General features: G+C 43.8%; 1 protein-coding gene across 1 annotated transcript in view; it reads right to left on the bottom strand.

The window, feature by feature from the left end:
• The window catches only part of Ralgapa2 (Ral GTPase activating protein catalytic alpha subunit 2), a 265575-nt gene extending 244332 nt beyond the window's left edge, over nt 1–21243 (bottom strand). The window contains exon 1 of the mRNA XM_013353198.2: nt 20995–21243. Coding sequence (XP_013208652.1) covers nt 20995–21100 — 106 coding nt within the window. The 5' untranslated portion in view covers nt 21101–21243. The remainder of the gene's footprint in view (nt 1–20994) is intronic.
• Between the last annotated feature and the right edge of the window lie 3840 nt (nt 21244–25083).

The following is a 25083-nucleotide window of genomic DNA, read 5'->3' as shown; positions in this document are numbered from 1 at the left end:
TCCAAGCTATCAATTCCCTTTATCTCTCAAAGTAAATAAAACACAAGGATCACACAACCTAAGTTCTGATTACAACAGTTACCAGGAATTTCAAAAAGAAAAACAACATTTAACATTCTGTTAGTGAGCCCACACCTTCCACAAATTCAGCCTTGAGTTCAACATACAAGGTAGCCCAAATCTGGCCCTAACTCTCATTTTTATTCTGGGTTGTGTCCCACAAATCCAAATGCTAACAACAGCAGTTCTTCAGTTGCTGGCATCAAAATCCAATCAAAAATAAACCCCATCTCTTAACTGCATCTTAGTTCTCCCTACTGTTTCTCATCTCTTTCTCTGCATATCTTTTTTTAGTCTAAGACACAAATACGATTTCTATGAAGCTTTAAGAATCAGAAGACCAAAGTCTGTTTCAAAAGTATGCTTCATATTTCTGTAAAACTCTCAAGTAGTACAATACTTCCAACCTCACCCAATTATAGGCACTAGACATTTTTGATATGCAATTACATCCCCAAAATCATTCAGATATTAACTAATAATATATTGAAAACAATTTTGGCTCCTCTCTTAATCCCCTCCACCCACCGGAGCAGAAGTCCCTCCTTGTTCTTTGCAAGACACAGGCTCCCTCTCCCTTAGGTGACAACAATAAACTGCCTAAGAAACCTTAAGGCTGCAGTCAGGGGCAGCGGTCTAGGAGCACTCCCGAGGTGTACATTAGGCTTCCTCATTTGTATTCATCTCCTGAGAACCTCAGGCTTCTCACATGCCCCTCATCGTAGATATCAACACCACACCACTCTGGATATTCCTGTCTCATCCCAGGTCTCTAACACAGTGCACCCACCTGCTACAGCCAGTACAACTCAACAAATCTCGAGTCTACCACATTTCTAGTGGAGCTCAGACCCTCAGCTCTGCCTGAAGCCTGGCATCCCCTAAGAATATGTCCCTCACAGCCACCAGGTGAGGTTTTCACCTTCCTCCTACACTCACATGATACTTGGCCTCGATGAAGTGTGGCACTTCGCTGCTCCCTCACCCTGCAAACACACACCCTGAAACTCTAACATAACACACACACCACCATTTCCAGGCCATTCTGGTCCTTCCTTCCTCACATAGACAAAGAGCTCCTTTGCTGCTCATCACACCATAGACCAGTGTCCACCCCAAGCCCAGCTGGAGTGGTGCACTGTCCCTTCCACTCCAGCACACTCTCCAGAAACTGTCGGGCCCGGCTCCTGTCTCCATTATCGGTGATTTCAACATTTACAGGATGATGCCTGGCTTCCTCATCCCTAATGAAGTCAGGCACTCCACCTCTACCACCCACACCCACAGACGGAGTCTCGACCTGGTGATTACTACCTGCCTCCTAAGCCTTGGCTTCAAGAGATTCATTCTCCCATTCCTGCCATCTTTTATCTTTCCTGCCCACTCCTGAACCCTGATCCCGGCAACTCTTCAACCCTACTGGGTCCATGGATCAAATCTTGAATCTACCATCTTGTTACGATCCATGTTGTACTCAAGTCCTCATTTCCTCGCATTCCCAACTTAGTTTCCACAGCCATCCTTTTAAAAAAAAAAAAATCACACTTTTATTTATTGGGAGTGGCATTTACGTGTAGTAGCGTCTAAATGGAAGTCAGAGGACAACTTGCAGGAGTTGGTTCTCTCCTTAGTTCATGTGGGCCCGAGGGACCAAACCTAGGTTACGGAGCTTGGCAGTGGGTGCCTTTATCCACTGAGCCATCTCTCAGCCATCTCACCAGCCTCATCTTTTTAGGAACCTTTCATTGTCCCTCAGCCCTTCCATCCTTTGTTCTTCCTTCATAAATCCTAATCTGTTTCATCCCTGGTTCAGCTGAATGCATTTATCCAAACCAAGCCATGTGCTAGGTACAAAAGTTTTGTTTTGTTTTTTTTTTAATGTTTATACTAGGAATGGAGAGAAGTCTCAGAGGTTAAAAGAACTTGTTACCCTTGCAAAGAACCAGAGCTAGGCTCCGAGCACCTACATTGGTGGCCTACAACCTCCTATAACTCTAGCTCTCTGGGATATGACACCCTCTTCTGGACTTTGTAGGCACCTGCAAGCACACACACACATACACACACACAAACAATAAACAAAACAAAAATCAATGCATATGAAAAAAAGTCCAGCACACACGTGATTTATAATGCATAACAAAACAAGCTCTTTAGACCACCCACGAAATGAAGGCACCTAGTCTAACCATCCTTTTGCTGTCCTGCTCTAAGGAGATTATCACTGTTAATACAATGGCCAATATTCAGTGTTCTCAAGGCCAAGAGAAAATACATATGTACCCTGTGCCCAAGTTTCAGTAGCCTGGGCCTCAGAAAGAATGGAGACCCATTGGGACTACTACACAATACATAATCTTATTTGCAGAAGAAAAAAATTCGTTTGGCTTCTTTGATACTTCTGTTTCTTACATACATTAGAGTCATATTTTACTGTTACCCTAGTTACATACTAATTACACTATTTAAATGTTTTAAATTCCCCCATATGTATGAACGTGTGTATGTATGTGTGTACATGTGTATGTATTCAAAAACTTGTCATAAATGGCAACTAATTTCCATAAGGGTTCCACAGTACTTCCGGCTACAATTTTAAGAGCTGCCTGGAGCAGACACTGTTGGTCCTCTCCAGCTCTCTCACCTCACCCACTCACCCCCACAAACAGCCCCTCACTCTTCCTAACAGAGTGTACTCAGGGATTATCCTTCAGAGAATTGTATCCACTGGGAAGGCTGGCCTACACCACACCCATAGGAGTGGACCTGACACAACTGAGCCTACTGTAATGACAAGACAACCCTTGCCCGTGACTACCATGGACCCGAGCCTATGACACAGTGCAGATCCATTTAAACAGAAGTCTCAGAGAGAGGTACTGGGAAAATACTTGTTCTTCAAGGGACATAATGAGCAGCTTTTTTCTGCCTCTGGCTATCAGTCCATCTGGGTAGCTCTGGGTATTCTGACACCGAGACTCAGTGAGGATGACACAGGAGAAAGGCTGGAAGCCTGGACTGTCAACACTGGATTACCTCACTCTGGCTTGCCCTGCCTGAGGACCTCTTTATATAGGAAGGGAAAATTCCTTTTATCCATTTCTATTAATTTTCTCTTAGTTACAGCCAAAAGCATCCCTCTACACAGACAGCTGAAATAAAATACAAAATAAATACTAATACCAATTGAAAAGCTCCCAGAAGCCAGGTAGTAGTGGCTCATGCCTTTAGAGGCAGGTGGATCTCTAAATTTGAAGCCAGTCTGCTCTGTGGAGCAAGTTCCAGGACAGAGAGAAAACCTGTCTCAAAAAAACAAGAAAGAAAAGAAACAAACAAAACAAACAAAGAAAAGCTCACATAAATCTCATCAGACATTTTTAAGGCAATTATACTTGCACATTCTTGTCCTAATCTGGACTGGGGCCAGCTTATATCTCAGGGGGATGTATGTTTGATATTTGTTAGAGACAGAAATAAGATAGGTAAAGTAAAATCTAAATGGTTACCTCTTTCCCGCCACACTCAACAGCTAAGAAAACAAAAAAGTGGTGAAGAAGGCGGGGAAGGCCATCAAATAATGCTTGTGTCAAATAACTATTATTAATAATATAATAATAGCCTGCAAAACAGCTCTGCGTAGGGTGACTCAATTAACCCTCGAGCAACGGCAAGAGGCAGGTACAGTCTTTACTGCTGTAGGAAGAATGGTCAGGGAGGGCGGTTCACTCGGGTTTTGGCTCCACACTGCTGGGTTCCCACTGCTCAGGTGACTGGGTCCACACTTACAAAGAAGAGTGGTGGAAGAGTAGAAGGAAGCAGACCTGGAAATGTACTTTATTTCATTTCGCTAGAAACAATAACAAAACCCACAGGAGAGATATGGCATAGGCTACAGACTCATTTGTAAATCCAGAAAAAAAAACCTAGAAAGTAGCTTAATTCATTTTATATTTCTGTATGTATATGAGTATGTTGTGCAAATATGTGTATATGTATTCCCATGTGTGTGCAGTTGCATATGAGTGCACGTTTCTGGACACCTGAAGTTATTCTCCACATTATTTATCAAGGCAGGGCCTCTCACGGAACCAGACCTACTGATTCCCCAATTCTGACTAGTGTAGCAAGGAAGCGTTCTCTGGATCCAATCTCTACTAGTTCCAGGATTATACATGGCCCCATGACTACATGGCTTTGACATGGACTCTAAAGATATGAACTCCAGTCCTTGAATTTGTCCCAAGTGCTTTAGGCATTGAGTCACCTCCCCAGACTCCATATTTTAGATGGGTATATCAGAGACAATGTACAATTGAATAACCTTCCTCAATTGAATAACCTTCCTCCTGGATAGGTTTAAAAGGGAGGCTTTTCTGTGAAATTAATTTAACAAACATTTAAGTGGCCTTCGCCAAAGGACTGTCTTTACCTCTAGAAAATCATAATGATGTTCTTGGTCTGCCCACAGCCTAAATTAGTGACCTCTGTGGTATCCCTTACACAAGTAAACAAAGACCCTTATTCTGGTCATTGGAAGCCTTGCTGGGCACACAAACTGCTGACAGTGTGTAAGAGCCTGAAACTCAACAACCTACAGTAGTAGTAGACAGTTTGTTATGGGAGCTCAGTAGAGCACAAGACAGCCACGTAAGGATGATGTAGCCTTCCCATCCTGGACTAGATATAATGCTAACTCATATAAAATTCTCTCTCTCTCTCTCTCTCTCTCTCTCTCTCTCTCTCTCTCTCTCCCACACACACCCCGCGCAATCATGAGCAAACTTGAGAGCAAGCAATAGAGGGAGAACATGCACAAATAAGACAGCAAGCTTACACAAATACCAGCAATGAATAAGGGACTACAGAATTTTAAAAGATTTTATACACTCAAGCTCACCCATATTTAAATTTTCTTTTTTTTTTAATATTTATTTATTTATTATATATACAATATTCTGTCTGTGTGTATGCCTAAAGGCCAGAACAGGGCACCAGACCTCATTCCAGATGGTTGTGAGCCACCATGTGGTTGCTGGGATTGAACTCAGGACCTTTGGAAGAGCAGGCAATGCTCTTAACCACTGAGCCATCTCTCCAGCCCTCATATTTAAATTTTCATAATAGGCATATAAAATATGTAAGCACCCCCCAATAAAAGAAAAAGTGCTTCCCAATCTTTAGTAAAGAAATTTTTTCAAAGCTGGAATACTATAAAAGAAATTAGCAACTATGCAGTCAAGACAATGTCCACATTATTCTCCAAACTTGAAAAACACAACTTTTCAACTTCAAAGGAAATTTAACAAAATAATACATAAAATAATATCTTTGCCAATTCTAAAAGCAGCAAATTATATAAATTCCCCGTTCATCATATGCAGTACACTTTTGGAACAGCACACACCTTGCACTGAACGCTTGGTAATGACCTAATTGCTAAAAGGAGATTCATTGTTTAGTAAGGATTGTGTGTCTGTAATTCAGTGGAAAGAATAGAAAACAGAACTGGGCAGCAAGAGACTGCTTATGTCATTCTCAAGTTTGCACCAAGTGGAAATAAGCAAACACAGAACACCTTAGGATGCAAAATAAGGTGATGAAATTTCCAATCACAGCACTCTTCATTTTCAAGACCTGGTAGCCTTAGACTGTATGAGTCAACCTCTTATTCTGCCAGAACACTGACTATAAAGTGCTAATGAGATGGTCCATACTCAGAAATGACAGCTCTGTAAATCCACCACAAGATCCTCTTCCAGCTACTAACATCCTCCTGCCATCTGATTTTGAATCACCATGCTACAGGTGGTGGGTGGGATCTCTGACCTGGAGACAACAGTAGACTTGGGCAAGCATGCGGGACAGAGGCATGCTTCAGGACTTCAGACCTCAAGCAGAGGAGTAAGCACTGACCGCTAAGCTGCTCTCTGTAGAGGGAGGCAAGCATTTATGGATTTGCTGGGGTGGACTAACATTTTCTCTGGAGGATCACAGGAGCTTAAGCAACTGCAGCTGTGGAAAGTATACTTGTGGTGGTTTGAATGGGAATGACCTCCACAGACTCCTTCACTTGAATGCCTGGTCCCTAGCTGGTGGAATTATTTAGGGAAGGAGTAAGTGTAGCCTTGTTGAAGGAGGTATGTATGTCACTGGAGATGGGTTCTGAGGTTTCAAAAGTCTACAACAGGCCCAGTCTGTCTGCCTCCAACTTGCAGACAAGAAGTAAGTTCTTAGCTTCTCCTCCTGTGCCATGCCTGCCTGTCTTCGGCCATGCCCCTGCCAGGATGGTCATGGACTTACCCTCTGAAACTGTAAGCAAGTCCCCAATTAAATGCTTTTATAAGTTGCTTGAGTCATGTTGTCTCTTCACAGCAATAAAACAGTAACTACAACACATACAAAAGTGGACAGAAGAAAACACACATCATGGTTTCAGTGGTCAGCAAGCTTAGGATGCAGGAACTTGTGTGCCTGTCTCCTTTAAGCTCTGTCTTAACCACAGTCACACATCTGAGAAAAACGCAAGGCTCGGTGACACTGGGTTATAATACAATTAATAATAAGCCAGAGATCCAAGTTCTCTCAGGTCACTTTATTAAGAAACACTCAAAATACAGAAAACATGAGTTCAAAATTGGCTGGACACCTGTAATGAGCCTCCCTGCAGTGTCTGATGCCTTTGTCATCATTGATATAGCTGTGTCATTACTGTCCTGACCCATACACGTTTTCCTGGGCTCGGTCTTCCTGGGACAGCTACTAGCCTGCCCCCTTTTCATCCCCGACTACAGTCTTACTAGTATGCCTCTCCTTTGTCTATTGCTGGATTACCAGTTCAGCCCACTTATTTCTAGCTTTCCTGTGCCATGGGCCACAGTGTTCCTGGTTTCCTGGCCTGCAACCTCATCATTGGTCACTGAAGAGTAAGGAAGGACACAAACCTCCTCCGCAAGTATGTATGCTACAGCTTTACACCACTCACTTGTCTAACACCATTTCTTTCTCTCTTCTCTTTTGTCTCTAGCCACTGCCTAGCTCAGGACAAAGCATTTGACTGTTCATGAAGTAAACAGTGGTGGTTTAAATGAGATCCCCCCAACTCATATTCTCAGGCATTTGAATATTTGGTCCCCCAGTTGCTAACCCCTGTTTGGGGAAGCTTAGGAAGTTTGTCCTTTTTGTCCCGGAAAAAGTTCATCACCGGGGGTGCGAAGCCATTCCCAGTTCAGCCCCTGCTTTCTGTTTGTGGTTCAAGATATGAACCTTCAGCTCTCACCTCCCAGCTCCAGTTGTCATGGCCGCCCGCTGCTACACTTCCTTGCCATGATGGTCACGGACTCTCATCCCTCTGGAAATAAACCCTTCTTCCTTCTCTAAGTTCCCATGGCCATGGTGTTTCATCACAGCAACAGAAAAGTAACTAATAGATAAGCCGAAGAAAGCTTCTGGTCAGACAGCTGAAGTCTGGTAGGTTAATCCAGCAGGTCTACTTCCCAAACAGGAACCACAGCAATTCCTGACCTGTCCTTTGCCCCTTGGGTTCCTATCTATCTTCCCCCACCTGGCCTTACCCCTGCTCTTCTCTCCATTTTTTTTTTCTACTTTAACTCTAGGGACTGCGGTGCAGTTCCAAGACAGTTACAATTCAAACCCTTTGCCCTTACTGTTTCCTCTGCTTGGAATACTGCTCCCTAAAATAATGATAAGTGAGACCTTCTCAACTCAGGCCTTCGTCAAACACTCTAGTAAGTCTCTTCTGACCCCAATATCTAGACAGGTATGCACACTACCCTTACCAAGATCCATTTTCCTATTAGCAATACTTGAAATTACATTATAATGTTACTGGAACTCACTATCTAAAGCAGCCTGGCCACACAAAGGTGTATGTTACTCGCATACAGTCTGTCTCAGTAGAACAAGAATCCTATGAGAGCTGGGCCTTGGTTTGTGAATATCAGTCACTCCTCTACGGAATAACTTAAAAACCAATGGAGACTCTCTATTCTAGACAGACTTGGAGTGCTCAAATCTATTTCTTCAAAAGGCAGTGTCTTACTTCCCTCAAATTACTCCTTAAATATAACTTCTACAGTCTTAAGTAGAATTTACAGGATATCAACGAAGGATTTCTCATCAGTAATTTGGGACAAAAGTTAGTGAACTTTATAGTGAAACAGGCATCAAACAGGGGCACTGCCAGCGCCGTCTTGCACATGAGCGTATAAAGGGGCTAGAGCTGAGGTTCCATCTCCAGGAACAGAACACCCCAGTTCCCTCACCCAGTGACTGGCCCAGAAATAGGAAGTGAGCCAAGTAAGGCCAATCAGAGAGGTTCTTGGGAACTGGGTGGATCCCCGAGGAGGGGCTGGATTCTTCTCCTGACTCACTAGCTCTAGAGCTGTGTCAGGCTGAGGAAACCAGAGATCATCTCTCCTGTGCCTGGAGAGCTGGTCTGAGAACAAAACAAAAGCACAGAAACTAAAAACAGACCCAGACCTGTGAGTGAGGAGAACTATTCCACCAAAGGAGAGAAGAGAAAAGAAAGAGTGGGTATGAGCGGGGAACGCCACGGACACTGATGACACTCCAGTCGAAGGTGCCCTTGCCCCATGCCTGTTCCGTCCCTTCTTTCAGCTGGTGCTGCTGTGTGCGTCTTGAGCACAAAGGTGTTGGCTAGTACAAATACAGAGCACATCTTTTGGATGAGAATAAAGGAAAATGTAAAAACCCTGTCAGACTAAACAGATGCACACGAGTAGCAGTCGGGTGACTGCTTAATGACTACAGGGCTCCTTTGCCCCCAGTACAAACTTTGGAAGGTCAGATATGGCAGTCTTTAATATGCCAGGTCAGATATGTCGCCTTTAATCCCAGCACTGGACAGGCGGAGGCAGGAGGATCTCTATGAGATGGGGGCCAGGCTGCTTTAGATAGTGAGTTCCAGGACAGCCAGGACTATGTAGAGTGACCCGGTCTCAAAAAACAAAAATTCTGAAGCTAGAGGCCATGGTTTACAGCATTGCAAGAGTATTTAATGCCACTGAACTGTTCACTTTAAAAGAGTCGGTTTTATGTGATGTGAATTTCACTTCAATAAACAAAATAAACAGGCAAACAATGTGGCGACACATTACTTAATAGAATAAACTTTAAATATAGCATTTATTCCCTGGAGGAGGGAACTGAGCCAAATGATACATACATTTTGAAGATCATATTAAACTGTTTTCCAGAAAGACAAAACCAAATTATAGTCTTATCAAATGTGTATTAGCAACCTCACATGTATGTTATTGGGGTGAGAGACCATTTTTGATATAGGAGGTTCTTCTGTTCATGTGTTGCTTTCATTGGTTAATGAATAAAGAAACCGCTTTGGGCCTGATAGGGCAGAACTTAGGTAGGCGGAGAAGACAGAACTGAATGCTGGGAAGAAGGGCAGAGTGAAAGACGTCATGGATCTTCTGCCTGAGACGGACGCCAGTTAGAATCTTGCTGGTAAACCACAGTCACGTCGCGAGACATAGATTAATAGAAATAGGTTAAATTAAGATGTAAGAATTAGCCAATAAGAAACTAGAGCTAATGGGCCAAGCAGTGTTTTAATGAATACAGTTTCTGTGTAGTTATTTGAGGGTTAAGCTAGCCGGGTGGCCAGGAAGGACAACCAGCCTCTTCTTGCAACAAATTTTGATAATTGATAGGTAAGTGATAATATATTTAAGTTTATATATCTTAGATTATTAGTAAAATATGACATTTCAAATATGGCTACAGCTCATTTCTCTGGTTGTAACAGTATATTATAATTTTTCTTGTTAATGTGTAGAAGTTATTATGTACTAAAGATATAACTAACTCCCCTCTTACAAATTTGACATATTTTTCCACTTTGCTATTTACTTTTGATTTCAGTTGAAGGTGATCTATTTGTGTATGTGTTTATTTTAAGAGCAAGAAAGAGATGGGAATATTCTTGCCAAAATAAATATTTGCAATATGATACATAAAGACACATGCTGAGGAAGATATGCAGACATTCTGCCTCTGCTTCAGAGTTCCTTGTAAATGCTAGAACATCAGGCCTAACTGGTCCACACACACCCTCATCTTATCAGATACAGTCCATAGAAGACAAAGGTTTATGTCGCAAATACAAGCAGACAGAAAAAAAAAAACTAATTTAATTCCTAAAAGCATTTTCTTAAGTTCTTCTCTCTTCTTTACAGAAGAGATAATACTATCAATTATTCAATTATTTCTCTGTAAAAAATTTCTTTCTCTTTAACTGGAAAAGGTCCTTGGCGACAAAGCGAAAGTCAGTTTTGAGTTTTGCAAATTTAAAATCTGACACTAATACTTCCAATTTTGTTTCATGAGCATCACCCAAGACATTCCTCACTACCCTCATCATGGTTTGCCCACAGGATTGTTTGTCCCCTTTGTCCACAGAAACACTCCTTTCTTATATCTCCTCTCCTTGGGCACCAAGGACCTGGTATGATGATGATGATGACACAATGCAAGGGGAAGCTAAAGCACTGTTCTGGAAGGACCATCATCCTTAACTCACAGTCTTAATACATGCTGACATCTTCTCACAAATAAAATGACCTTTAGGACAGGGAGGCTCTCAAATTCCTTAAAATATCCACATGGGTGGCTAGATACTTCCCAACTCAAACTATATGTTCTGAAACTATTGTTTATTTGTTTAAACTCATTCAGAATTCCACTGCAAACCCTGGCTTACCTAATGCTGCACACATTGCTTGAAACAGAACTATGACAGACATACAGCTGCTAAATGAACAGGGGACTTTAGAGTTCAGACACTTCTGGTTACATAGCTTTAGAGAGGGTTCTTAATCTCTCTATATCTCATCTACAACATGTCTCAGTTTCATTTGGAAGCATTAAATGAGTTGACATGCAAGAAACCATGGCAGTACTTGGGAACATAGAGAGTGCCAAATTAATATTATTCTTTTTAATGTTTAATATTTTAAATTTACTTTTATTATGTTTAATTATTGAATGGTGTACACACATGACTTTAGGAACCTATGGAAGCCAGAGGCATGAGATCTGCCTGAATCTGGAGTTACACGAGGTTGGGAACTATCTGTCATATGGTCTGGGAACTGAACTTTGGTCCTCTACAAAAGTAGTACACACTCCAACTGCTGAACCATCTCCCCACCCAGGTATTATTATTTCCGCATAGAGAACTATGTTACCAAGAGGCATCAAGAGGAGCAAGAAACTGTTTGCTATAAGCTGTCAATCGGAAGACAAGGCAGAACACAAGAATCATGCATGATACAAAAGAAAATGCATAAATGTCTAATGAGAGGTAAAACACGCTGTAGGAATTCTGCAGAAAGCTAATTTCAGGACAGAGGAAAAGACAGTTTATGTGGAACTGCAGTGTGAGTGTGCGTGTGTGTGCGTCCTGTCCCAGAAGCACTGTAGACAGCAGGATGGAAACCAGTTGACAGGGTCAGAGAAGGTGCTTGGTTTGAGTTCTAAGAGAAGGGACAGAGTTAACCACATGTGAGACTGAGTGGAGGAACTCCCCGGGGGACAAAGGAGACCTAGGGAAGGCATGTAGAGATTTCAGACTACATACAGGTCTGAGAAAGAGCCCTGGGAAAGAGAAAAGGAAAGGACAGGGCTGAGCATAGTGGTCTGCCACGAAGTTCCAAAAGGTCTTGGCCTGAGTAAGGGGACCTCAAGGCTCTCTTCTAGCTGCACCTGGGTCTCTGCAAGGAAGCTTGGTTTGTTACTCAGCTAGAAGCTGCCTGAGGGAAGCTCAGCTTTGGAAGAAACTGGTGGATCCAGGTGGATGCCAGTCAGTCACACCGTATGCAGCAGGAACAAGAACCCTACATTCTCAGGACTCATACAGTGGGCCACAAGTGATGTCACTTTGTGTGTCCTTGGCAGAGCAGTCTCTACATATGCATTGATATGCACTGAACAGTCTCTAATAGCAAAATCAAAGTATATGTTTACTGTTGCAGCAGTCTTCAATGTTTTCCAGATGCAAACAGTAGCAAGGATACAAAGGATCGCAGTATCTCTGTAAGGCAAATACTTTAAGATACAATTTCTGAATTTCGTCTAATTCTCAATCACCAGGCTCTGATAATGGATCCCTCACCTGAAAAGCTGTTTGAACTGACAGATCTGGGAGGCTGACATGAGGTAGACAGCTTGCCCTGCAGAATACCTACAATACAGCCACAATCTGACACCCACTAAGCTTTCGTGATTAATAGCCACTGACTTGAAGTGGCCCTCTGATTGGCTCGAGAACATGAGAAAAAGCTCCGGATAAGGATAAAGTACTACTGAACAGACCTGTCAATGCTGGGGAGTTACAGCTTACTTGAGGTTAAGTCACACAGAAAGCACAGTGAAGAGAAGCATGGTGACCCTTACATACCGCAGTCACAGCCTGCAGAGATCACCTCCCACAGTGTAGTCCCACCTCATACCAACCCCAGAGCACGTGGGCACAGAGTGGCAGAGCTGGCAACGTGACATCTGCTCTACTAAACTAGGCTCATATTACACAGCTCTTCTTCCTTCTGGCTAAATGCCTTTTCACTCCGGAAAAAGAACAGAAGCAAGCCTTACATGTTGCCGAATTTCCTTATTTTAAAAGGATACGTGGCCCCAAAGAGGGAGTATGACATTCCAAGTTCCTATCACCATACCAGCAAGAAAGCTGGCTCAGGCAGAGGTCACCACTGACCTCCAGAGAAGAGAGTATGGCATGAGAGCTCCCTCCACATCTCTGCCATCCAGCACTCCACTCCTGCCTTCTTTACTAGGCCACCAGTGAAGAGACACCCTCCTAACAAGCCCTTTTCCTACCTACCCCCACTCTGGGGGGTGTGTGTGTGTGTGTGTGTGTGTGTGTGTGTGTGTGTGTGTTATGTATAGTGTGTGTGTGTGCGTGTGTATGCATGCATGTGTGTGCAGGCGTGCCTGTGCACTGCTTGGCAGTCAGAGGAAAATGCTGGGTGACTTATCGCTCTAACACTCTGCTTATTCCTTTGAGAGAGGGTCTCTCACTGAATATGGAGCTATGCTGGTAGCCAGCAATCCCACTCATTCTCCTGTTTCCATTCCACCCAGAGCTAGGGGCCTCTTACATGGATGCTAAGAATTTAAAGTCAGGTCCTTATGCTTGAACAGCCAGTGTTCTTATAGGCTGAGCCATCTCTCCAGCCCTCCTCTGCCCATCCCACGGCAGATCACAGCCTTCCTATTAAGTCCTCTTATTACCAACTCAAATTACCCTGGTTCTTAAAAAGTACTAAAAGTTCATGTCTCCCCCCTTATAACTGCTCTCAATCTGGAATACCTCTTACTAGGACATTACCGGGCACTCTTGGGTATAAGGCCCAGACATGCTTTTAGCTAACTAAAGCAGAAGTAGGATGAGACCAATCAATTCTGAGCAGCTGAAGGGGGGAGCTGGCAGAGACATACCAGACCCATTAGCTCAAGCAGGTTCTATAGCACTCCCGTAGGACCCATCTCTGCGGGCTTCCCCTCTGAGTCCTGGGTCCAATTTAAGGACTGTGCTTTCCATACAGTGGAAAGACCAGGTACCTCCTCGGCGCTTACACTGAAAATGAACGGGGATTGCTTTTCTCCTCACATATAAGCTTCAAAAAGAGGCTAGGACTCCCCGACCCTTCCTTAAGAAAAGACATCCTCCTTTTCTGCTTCAAACAAATCACTGGGTTCCCACCGTCTACCTATACCCAGTGCAAAAGCCATTGTTTGCTTAATTCCTTGGTGCTTTGCAGAATTGTCTCTGTAAAGCTGTGTTCTCTGCCAATGTCCTATCTACTCCCTGTCCACCAGGCAAAGTCCTTTATCTATTATTCATACCGCAACTCAGTCCTGACCTTCCTCTGTAAGCACTCCAGACACTTCCAGGAGGCTTGCTGTGACTATCGCTCAGCTGTGACCACCTCCATAGCCCCTCCCCTTCTTCCCACTCCACTGTAGGACTCAAAGTCCTGTGTGGACATACATTTCATCATTTAAGCATCTGTTTCTTCTACCTGACCCTAAACCTTGACCTTACACCATACTATCTGAATACAGCACACATATCTTCACACACTAAACAAAACGAAGTTCCCAATTGAATTTTTTTCTTTTTGGAGACAAGGTTTCTTTGTGTAACTCTAGCTGCCCTGGAACTAGTTCTCTATAGACCAGGCTGGCCTCAAACTCATAAAGATCTGCCTGACTTTGCCTCTAAAGTGATGGAATTAAAGGTGTGTGTGCAACACCATTTCCCTTACAATCTCAAGCATAAGGTGGCTAGATAAGTAACTGTTTACTACATTTACACATTAATTGTTCTTAATTTAGCAGTAAAGTGATTCTGTTCTTTTAGAAAAAATTTAAGGCTGAGAGTGGTGGCACAGGACTTTAATCCCAGTACTTTGGAGGCAGAGCAGAAGGATCTCTGTGAATTTGAGGCCAGCTTGGTCTATAGAATGAGTTTCAGGACAGTCAGAGCAATTATACAGAAAAAAACCCTGTCTCCAAAAAAAAAGGAAGGAAGGAAGGAAGGAAGGAAGGAAGGAAGGAAGGAAGGAAGGAAGGGAGGGAAAAGACTGATTTAAGGTTTAAATGTAATCAATTGGTATTTTGAAAACCCAACTTTGAAAGAAAAAAACCTACAGTTAGCAACAGTTGTACCTATTGTACTCAGTTTGTAGACCAAAGACCAATATTGTAAACAACTTGAAGAAGTTCTTATGCTTGCTCAGGAGTAAAGTGCTATCAACAAAATAAAACTCTAAATTATAAATATTTATAGGAAAGTATCCCAGGCCTACCAATACTCTCCTTTCTCAGAACAGGTGTTGGAAAGCAATCCTTCTCAGTTATCACACACAGAGCATCTCAGTTCAGACGGCTGCCCTGGGCTCATCTTTCTCAAGTCTAGACAACCTCAATCCTAGGGGCAGGAATAATACAAGTATACAACGTTCATTTTACATTCTAGAGGTTGCAGATACAATGGAACAGTGATTGATGAAAAACAAGCAATGGGAATATTATGGCAAAGTCATTTTGCATTAACCTGGCCAACTAAAGGAGATCAAAACAGGGCTGCTATGACCTGAAACTACAGCTCCCAGTCTTCTCTAGTTACAGAATTGCTGCCTGTGTAAAAATCTCACTGCCTGCCAAGCCTGGACACAGAACCCAGTGAACTGAATGATAACGCACAGAAGGAGCCTTTTTAAAAAAAAAAAAAAAATCTGTCATGCTTAAGTCAAATAGGATCTTCCAGATCTCTCTGGAACAGACCAGAAGAGAGTTACAAACGTCCCACAATTTTGCAAGACAGGCAAAAACTTCCGGGCTTTGTTTATGTATTAACATTCACTCTGATGGGTAAATACTTTCTCTGATGCATAAATATCCTTTTGAATCAGACAACTAGCAGAAGCACAACATTAGCTTCTTTTTTTCCTACTCTTCATTTTGAGTACAGCTCACTAAATTTCTCAGGCTGGCCTTGAACTCACCTTGTGGCCCAAACAGCCTTGAACTTCCAGTCTTCCTGTCTCAGTCTCCAGAGTAAGTAACTTGAATTAAAGGCTTCTATCACCAGGCTGTCCGGTTTTATGAGTATGGATATCAGCTAGTCAGCTGAGGTTGGTAGACAAACAGTTAACTACTGTGCCTCAGTTTCTCTGCTACAGGGTGTGTGGGGAGAGTGATGAGTTCATCATACTAAAGAATCACATCGTTGCTTGCTATCCTCTCATTAAGTTCCTGACCCCACATACCACAATTTCATCCCAGACATTCCACTTGGACCTTCCTTTTCTCACATTCAACTTGCACTACACCAAACTTGCCATGCCCCGTCATTAGCTACAACCCCTCCCCCCAGCTCTATCCAGAATACTCCCATGATTCCGTCTGCCCATTACCAATTATCAAACTATAAAAATGGGTGTGTTGCTGGTCAGACTAAAGTGAAAAGGGGAACTCTGTTCTAAGGAGAAAAACACCAGATGGTTTGAGAGGCATTCCTGCTATCAGAGAAGTAAAGGACAATAAGGAGGAGGAGGAAAGGAGGTGGCAGAGGGGAGGAGCGCTGAGCATGGTGGCATACACACCTGTAATCTCAGAACTCAGCAGGGGAAGAAAGGAAGATGGAGAGTTTGAGTCCAGCCTAGGCTACTGTGCTCACAAATGTTTGGAACTAAAACCGAGAGGGACAAAACATGAAGAATACTAGTAACTAAATATATGTAGGGAGTCGGGGAGATGGCTTGGTGGGCAAGAGCACTTACTGCATAGTCTAATATGCAGGACTCCAGTTCAAATCCCCAGCACCCATGGTTGCACACACACCTGCAAACTATGCTGGTGGCTGTGGAGATTTAGAGACAGGCTCCCTGGGGCTTCTGGGACTTTCTGGCTACCAGACTAGCTCTGGGCTCACTGAGACCCTATCTTAAACTCAATGGGGAAATGAATGGGACAGAGCAGGACACCTGATGTCCTCTTCTGATCTCCACGTGCATGCACAGACACAAAAGTATGCATATGCTACACACATGTAACACATAAACACACACAATAAAACAGTAAATGGCAACATCTAAAATTGCAAGTGAATCTGCCCCTATTTAAAGCAGTAAGAAATAAAACGCTATACTTTGCTCTGTCAATGTACAGAACATTTGTAAGAAACTTTTCTCTGGGGCAACTCTGAGGTCCAAGTGCTAGTTCTGATTTGACCTGAGTGCCACAGCCTCCTATCCCAAATTATTTCCTATTAGTCACTCCTTAAGCAGCCCGCACTGCACCTGAAGCTCTTGCTGCTCTGTCCTGTCATCCTGGCCTTCCTCTTCCAACAATCCATCATCTGCCTGTTCCCCTTGCCACAGCCCTTTCTGGAAACCCCTGCCTCCAGTCTCTCCCCTCCTGATACACTCTTCTGGTGTCTCTGGTAGATGGACAGTTCTCAAGTCTTACCTACTGGCCTTCTAAAAAGTCTCCACAGAAGCTCCCACCCTAAGGAAGGACAAGTGTTAGCTCCAACTCAACAAACCAAACCCTCTCCAATCTGGGCCACCAAGTCTGCGTAAGCCTGTTTCTTAGGATATTTGACTCTAACCTGATCTCCACTGGGCTCTACATAAGGGTCCTGAGTGCCCAGTGATCCAACTCCCCACTCCCAGGGGATGCAACAAGAGTCACCTGCCACATGGATTTCTACTATCAAGTCTTCTACCTTCTCCTGGCTGGAACTGCCCGGCCCTACCACACTGCTTTCCCAAAGTCAAATCCTACCCTCTCCAACCTGTAGCGACTAGCCATATCTTGCTACTGTACATGTGAAAATGTGGCTAGTAAGGACAAGTCAAGTGTTCTGACCGTATAATATATAATGAATTTTATATAATTCACATAGAATTAATTAACTAATTCATATAGTACTGTAAAACTCTTTGTTAATCTTTACTACTACCTGCTGATACATTAGGTTAAATATAATACATTAAAATTAATTTCATATGCTTCTGTATCATAAATGCTGTTACAAGAAAATTTTAAATTATATATATGCCTTACTTTTTTTTTTTTATTTTTGAAACAGGATCTTACTATGTGGACCTGACTGACAGAGAACTTTCTATGTAACCCAGACTAATCTCAAATTAACAATAATGTTCCTGCCTTAACCTCCCAAAGTCTGGGATTACTTGCTCGCTGGAGCAATACAGTAATTAATACACAGGGGTTGTGAGGAGGGGGTGATTTGTTTGGCTTACTCAGTTACTCTCCTAAAGATGATTTAAACAGCATAAGAAGAACTGAAGTCAGCTCCTCGTTCATCCCAATGATACATGAAAACCATTAAAACAGAGTCCTACAAGGGCTGATTTAAAACACATTGTCAGGACTCAGCAAACTGACTACTTTTTATGACAAGAGAGTAAGGCCATTACCATTATCTAATAAAAAACGAAGGGTGGATAAAATACCTCTTAAAATATGTGTCCTATTAATGGAAGGAGGAAAGTAACGAAGAAGAATCTGGTAAGTGCCCCAAGCCGAAGCCATTACATATGCACTCACACCCTATCATACCCATTTAACAGAGTAACAAAGCTGAGGTTCAAGGGCAGGCTAAGTACTAGTCCATGCTGTGCAGCTACAAGTGGCAGGGACAGGCTGCAAACCCAGGTCAGTAGCATCATCCTTACATAAAAAAATGCCAGTCCTATTTCACTTGAAGACACAGACATGAAAAGCAAGGTTATAAGTGCATATGTAATACACAATACTAATTAAACCCATTCCCTTCAGTTGCCTTCATACTGACTTAATTCCTCTCAAGACCACTGTCTTTTCTAACGGTAATAACTAAATAAGATATTTGATGCTGTGGGAACCAACACTTTAATGCACTAGTTTCCTTTAAAGTCTTCTAATCACAGCTGGAAAGCAAAAGTTTACACTAAATATTATGGCTAGAATTCCTCAAATTTTATTTTTTTTTTGTAAATAGAGCCCCTATAGTTAAAGATCACTAATACATAAAGGAAATTCGGCCGTCATCAGCAACAAAAGTATTCCTAATGCAATATCAAAGAAGAACTCTATGTTACAAGCAATATTTTAAACACAGATTTTTATCTTTGAGTGATAATACAGCTGTTATTTTTTCACATATAAAGATGATTCAGGCTGCAGACAGAGGCTAAGAGCACCTGCTGTTCTTGTACAGAGTTTAGTTCCCAGTATGCATCTGGGGAGATTCGCAATCACCCCAGGTGATCCCTCTATTGGCCTCCAAGGTTACTGGACTCACTAGCACAAGCCCACCACACACACACACACACTATTTAAAATGTATCATAAAGAGATGCCCACTGACCTGGTTCCCAGGCTATCCCTGTCACTTACAACTGAAATGAGACACAAGCCTTAGAGGAAAAATCAGGGACACTCAGACCCGAAAAGTATCCACTTTCTCAGAATCCTAAAAAGGACTGCTTATCTCTAAGAAACTCATCTGATCTAGGTTTCTGACTTTATAAAATGTATCCAACTTAATCTTGGGCTTCTAAGTCAGAACAAAGGCTTAAATTCTCTAGCACAGAAAAGGTTCCAACATATCAAATGCCTTAAAATACTGTTCAATCCACTTTATCAAAAAACGCCCCTGCAGCATAATCAGATACTAAGGACCCAACACAAAGCACTTGTGTGCCTGGGCATTTCACTACAGGAAGGAGAAAGTTCAACTTACCAAGAACACCACATTTTGCTTTCAAGAGTCCAGAAACTAATCCCCCTAACAATAACTGTTTTACATTCATCATAAACCAAACACATGAAGTGGGATCTCCAGGAAGATGACATAACAAGCAACTTCATTTGGCAAAATCTGGTGGCTTTCTTTTGAGGAGGAGGGATATTTTTTGTGGTGGTGGTGGTCATGGTTTTGAGTTTTACTTTCCGTGGGGTGTTGGTTGGCTAGTTTACTGGCCTGTCTCCCACCCAGAGATAGTTTACATACTCTAAACAGAAATAATCAGCATCTCTTAATCTCATTAACAAAATGCTTAATATTCTCACCTACAAAATGAATTCTTTAAGCCCTATTTTCTCAAGTGACAGTCACTCTACAACTTGGTTTTAATTTTTTTTTTTTTTTTTTTTTTTTTTGGTTTTTCAAGACAGGGTTGCTTGGTGTAGCTTTGATACCTGTCCTGAACTTGTTCTGTAGCTGGCCTCGAACTCAAACACCTGCCTGCCTCTGCCTCTTGAGTGTACCACCACCACCCGGCCTTAAATTTCTATTAATATTATTGTTTCAACAGTAAATACACGTGGAAGAAACATGTCTTTTCCTTGGCCCCCAAATACAGACAAAACTGTCCATAGACAGGCAAAGATGTTTCTATTTTGAACAAAAGTTAAGACAGACAGAACTAGATCCATGTAATACATAGTCTAGCCAAGAGACGCATCCCCAGCACCGGGAGACCTTGTGGACACATCACACCCACAGGGGCGAACATTCACATCTTTACAGGTCAATTCCAGGCCCACTTGGGCTCTGCAGAACCTCCACCCTGCAGGGCATAAAAAGAGAAGGCTGGCAGGGAGAAATGGCTGTCATTCTGGTTATAAGGGAGACGCAGCCTCCCCGAACCCAAGAAAGTCTGGGTTCCTCTGAGCAGAGCCCCCTTCACACCAAGAACTCTATGAGCCTGGCTCTCCTCACCCCAAAATGATTACATTAAAAGGGAGGAGGCAGGGCGGTAGTGGTGCATGCCTTTAATCCTAGCACTCGGGAAGAAGAGGCAGGTGGATCTCTGTGAGTTCCAGTCTGGTCTACAGAGTGAGTTCCAGGACAGCCAAGGCTCACACTCAAATATAATAACATTTTAAAAGGAGACTGGTGGCAGTTCAACTAAGTTGGTGATGGGACGGCTTGAGGTCTTGGTCTAATCCAAGTTGTCAAGAATTTAAATTTTTAAAATGAGAGAGGGAGATGGCAGAGGTGTGTGTTCTCGTCCGCTCCACTTGTGCCGGGTTTTATTTCCTGGAGAGGACAGGGTATAGTCACCTCTGTGCCTGGCCTCGAGGTTACCAGCGGCTAGGCGCCCAAAAGAGAATCTTGACTAAGTTTACACTTGGGGCAACAGCGCAGCGCCCAGGGCTAGCCTACCGCCTTCAGGAACAATGCCTCAAGTGTCCCCGATCTGGGCTAGCAGGGGTCCTGTGCAAACCATCCCCCGCCCCCTGCATCACTCGGACCTGAGAGCCCGCCAGGCCCACGCAACGGGTGGCACCCGATCCTCCGGCAGGTGCCCCTGGTCACACAGCCCACGCCCCGCGCCTCACCCAGTAGCGCCCGCAGGTGCTTCAGGCGGGTCAGCACGTCCTTCTTGGGGTCCAGCACCTTCTGCGTGGACTTTTTCACATCCCCGTGGCTCCTTCGGGAGAACATCCCGCCGCGGGAAGCCCGGGCCCCGCCGGCGGGGCAGGAGGCGCCTGCGCCGCACGAGTCACTGCATAGGGTCGCGGCGGGCGCGTGTCGCTCGGGCCACTAGCCGCCCCCCTCCCGGCCGCCGCGCCGCCTCAGCCTCAGCAGAGGCTCCAGGAAGGAGGGGCGGGACGAACGGCCAGGGGCGGGGCAGGAAGGCGGTGTCGACGCGAAGCCCTCGGCCCCGCCCCACAGGAGCCTCCGGCCCGCCCCTCCGGCACGGCGCACGCTCGCAAGCCGGACAGTCTCTCAACACACGCGCCAGGCCTCGCAGGGACCTCGCGGGGACGCGCGCCCGGCTCCGAGTCTGCGCTGTGACCTCCAATCAGATTGCTGCGTCTTCCCCACGGCTACGAGCGTGTGGTCCCGCCCCTCTGTGGACCGCAAGTGCTCCCGGGAAATGTAGTCCCCAGTAGACCAGGCGGTGAGCCCGCCTTTCCAGAGTCTTAAAGGTGCTAGACTCTGTCCTTGAAAGCCTCCCTTCTCTCTACTGTGTCGCCTGAGCGCACCCACTTTACCCCCTACTCCCCTACCCTTTCCCGCCTTCCCCCCTCCCCAAACAACAACAAAAACAATAAGAAAAGTTGTAAGACTTTTAAATTTTGAACTATTTCTTGATTTCTGGATTCACAGTAAGGAGGGAGACAAAGTCCTTGCGGCCGAACCAAAATCAGAGCTCTAATTTCATACTAAAGTAAATGACTTTGGCAGTAGAAACGATGCTCTGGAGCTCAGTGAGGAGTCCAGTCCGTCTCTAAGGCACCTGGAACCCAACCTCATGTGCCAGGTCTGGATGTCAGTCTTGCCTCTTGCTGTGTGGAAAGTGCGTGCTCCTGTGTTGTGCAAGGTCACGTGGCAATCCAGTAACAGAATCAGAAATAGAACCTAAGAGGCCTGACTCTGGAGCCAAGATGCTTTTTAATGCCCCATGCTTGTTCCCTGAAGCAAGACTTTAAGGTAGAAAGAAGCTGCTCCGAGGGTTCCTTACAAAAGAACTGACTGTAGAATTAGTATCATCCAAGGTTTGACATTTCAGCTTTATTAGCAAGTACTTAAGGTGACAGCTTACTCACATGCCTTCCATTCAAATAGAAACAACTCAGCTGTCTTTTTCTCTAGTTGAGGGCCAGGCGAGGAATTTACACATCCTTGTATTTAGCTCTCTACATCTGTATTTGATCTCTACAGGCACTCAGTAAACACATTAAATGATAAAGCAGACCGGCATGTTTCAATTCAGCATGCAAAAACATCTCAGTTCTTGTAAGTTCTATTTTTAGAGTTATCAAAATAGCATGGCTACAACTAAGACATACCCAAAGGAATATTATTCAACCAAAAAAAAAAAAAAACAGTCTACTGACAAACCAAAGAGCATAAATTTCACAGACCCAGAGATTTAATCCTTATGCTGAGGATAACGGCATAGCTAGTGCACCTCCTGTATCCCCAGATGACGTCATAAATCAAGGCCACAATCTTCCCAAAACTGCTGTAAATGAGAGACGTGGTATTATTTTTTAGTCAAGGCAAGAGTGCTTGTTACCATCAGTTTATCCTGTGCTCCATTGCATATAATAAAACACTGTGTTCTCTGCTCCATTCCTTTGAACAGGATACCTTTTCTTAAACTGACTGGAAAAATAAAATGCATTTATCTCACAGAGCTCAATTTTTCTCTTGCAGTGTGACCTCTCATTATCATCAAACATCGATGGAGAATCTGTGATGTAAAAGCATAATCCTAAACCCAGGGAATAAAAGAAATATAAGAAACAAGTCCCTGACTACCAGAACTTCCAATCCAACTGAGGAGGAGAAACTAGACAAATGTATGTATTTCTGTATGCTAAATATATGCTCTCTTAAAAACTTGGTAGATAATCAGGCAGTAGTGACTCCTAGCACTCGGGAGGCAGAGACAGGCAGATCCCTGTGAGTCCGAGACCAACTTAGTCTACAAGAGCTAGTTCCAGGACAGTTAGGGCTGTTACACAGAGAAACCTTGTCTTGAAAAACCACACACACACACACACACACACACACACACACACACACACACACAAACAAAACTTGGTAAAATATAGACAGATATCTATACATATAAGTTCATTTCATCTATTATACTTACTGATTAAAAACATAAAACTACACCCCCCTTTGTTTCTTTGAATTTTTTATTAAAAAATCATTGCTTTGCTGGTCTTTCTTCCTCTCTTAATTATTACACTGCAATACTTACACAATCCTAATGAAATGCTACCCTTCTCTTCTATTGAAAGATATGGCTTAAACTAGACTTAAAATTCTCAATGAATTGCCCATTTTTGCCCTTTACCCCCGAAATGTCATAGGAAGACATGGTCGTCCCAGCATCATCAACAGATTGTTTGATTTTATGTTGGGGATTCCATAGTCTTTTTTTCTTTCTTTTTATTTATTCTATGCATCTTTTACATCATGTATCTTGATCCCTTCTATTTCTCTGTCTTTTTCTGTCTGCCCTCTGACCCTGCATCCCCCCCAAAATAAAACAAAATATAAGAGAAAAGGGGAGGAATAAAAAAATCTCATCATGGAAGCTGCAGTGTAACACAATGAGTCACACAGGGACTTATACATCCCTTTGTCCATGTATCTTTACTTGCAAGTGTTCATTGCAAAGGGTCAATGGTCTGGTTTGAGACCTCTGGATTCTACTATTGATGCAGGGCCCTCACTGGGACTCTTCTTGGATATCCTGTTGCCCTGTGTTGTGGAGATCCTACAGCTTTGGATCTGTGGGTCAGGTTCCTTCTCATGCTCCAGCAGGCCATAGTCATATCCCTGGTTCTGGGCCTGGGCAGCTACAGGGTTGGTCCACCCACCCGTTCTCGCTTGTCCTCACCACAAGGTGAGCTCCCCTGCATTGCCCCAGCTAATTCTCCTCTTGCTGCAAAGACTGAGGGGTGGGGCCAGTTCTCCTGCTTTCCAGCCCTTGGGGTCAGCTCTCCCACACCTAGCCATCAGAGCCAGCTCTATTGTATTGCCCTGGTGAGGTAACTCTCCGGAGTGCTCCAGTTCATGAGGGGGCAAGGACAGCCATCCTGCTTTTATGGCCCCAAGTCAGCTCCTCCACCTATCTCAGACATTGATGGGCAGGGGGTAGGGAAGAGGGCATCTCTCCTCTGCCCCTGCTGCCTGCCACATATCAGATAAGTATTGGGGACAGGGTCTCCCTTACTCACAATGGGAGTGGTCATCCTCACCCCCAGCTGACCACCACTGCCTTGGTGAGGGGCAAGGCCCACTCTCCTGAAGGAGATAAGGAGAGTGCAGCTGATAAGGAGGAGGGTCAGTTCTCTCATCTATTGCAGGAGGCAAGGGGTGAGGGTAAGGGGGGCATCTCTCCCCTCCCATATGGCTGCATGACAGAACATGCATGCTTACAACTTTGGGGTTGGTTCATCCACAACTCCTCCAACAGGGTTGTCTCTATTGTATTACCCAAGTAAGGTCCAGGGAATGTGCTCCCAAATGTTGTAGCTGGGGGTGGGGGGAGGTTGGGACCCCTATTCTTATGACCACAGGACCAGCTTTCCCACCTGCCTCAGGCATTGATGGGAGGCTTCTCTCCCTAGTCCATACCACCATATGGCAGGTGAGCTCCCTTCTTTTTTATGAATCACATATTGGCATTTTGATGCTTGTCTGCCTACAAGTATATTGCTCATGACATTTCCATTTTGTTGTTATTTATTCTCTCAAATAATCCTTTTTTTTTTTTTTTTGGACTGAGAACCCTTTGAAAAAAATCATTCACTCTGTAGTTACTTATTTCTTCCTTGGACTTCAGAGTATCGAGTAGTTTTCAGACACTCTATTGCCACCTTAATCAATAAATAAGAAAAGTGAAAAATCAAAGTTTAAAACTTGGGACTGGAGAGATGCCTCAGTAGTTAGGAGCA

Source organism: Microtus ochrogaster, unplaced genomic scaffold (assembly GCF_000317375.1).
Source record: "Microtus ochrogaster isolate Prairie Vole_2 unplaced genomic scaffold, MicOch1.0 UNK3, whole genome shotgun sequence".
In the NCBI taxonomy this organism is placed as follows: domain Eukaryota; kingdom Metazoa; phylum Chordata; class Mammalia; order Rodentia; family Cricetidae; genus Microtus; species Microtus ochrogaster.
This window is presented reverse-complemented; position numbering and strand designations above follow the sequence as displayed.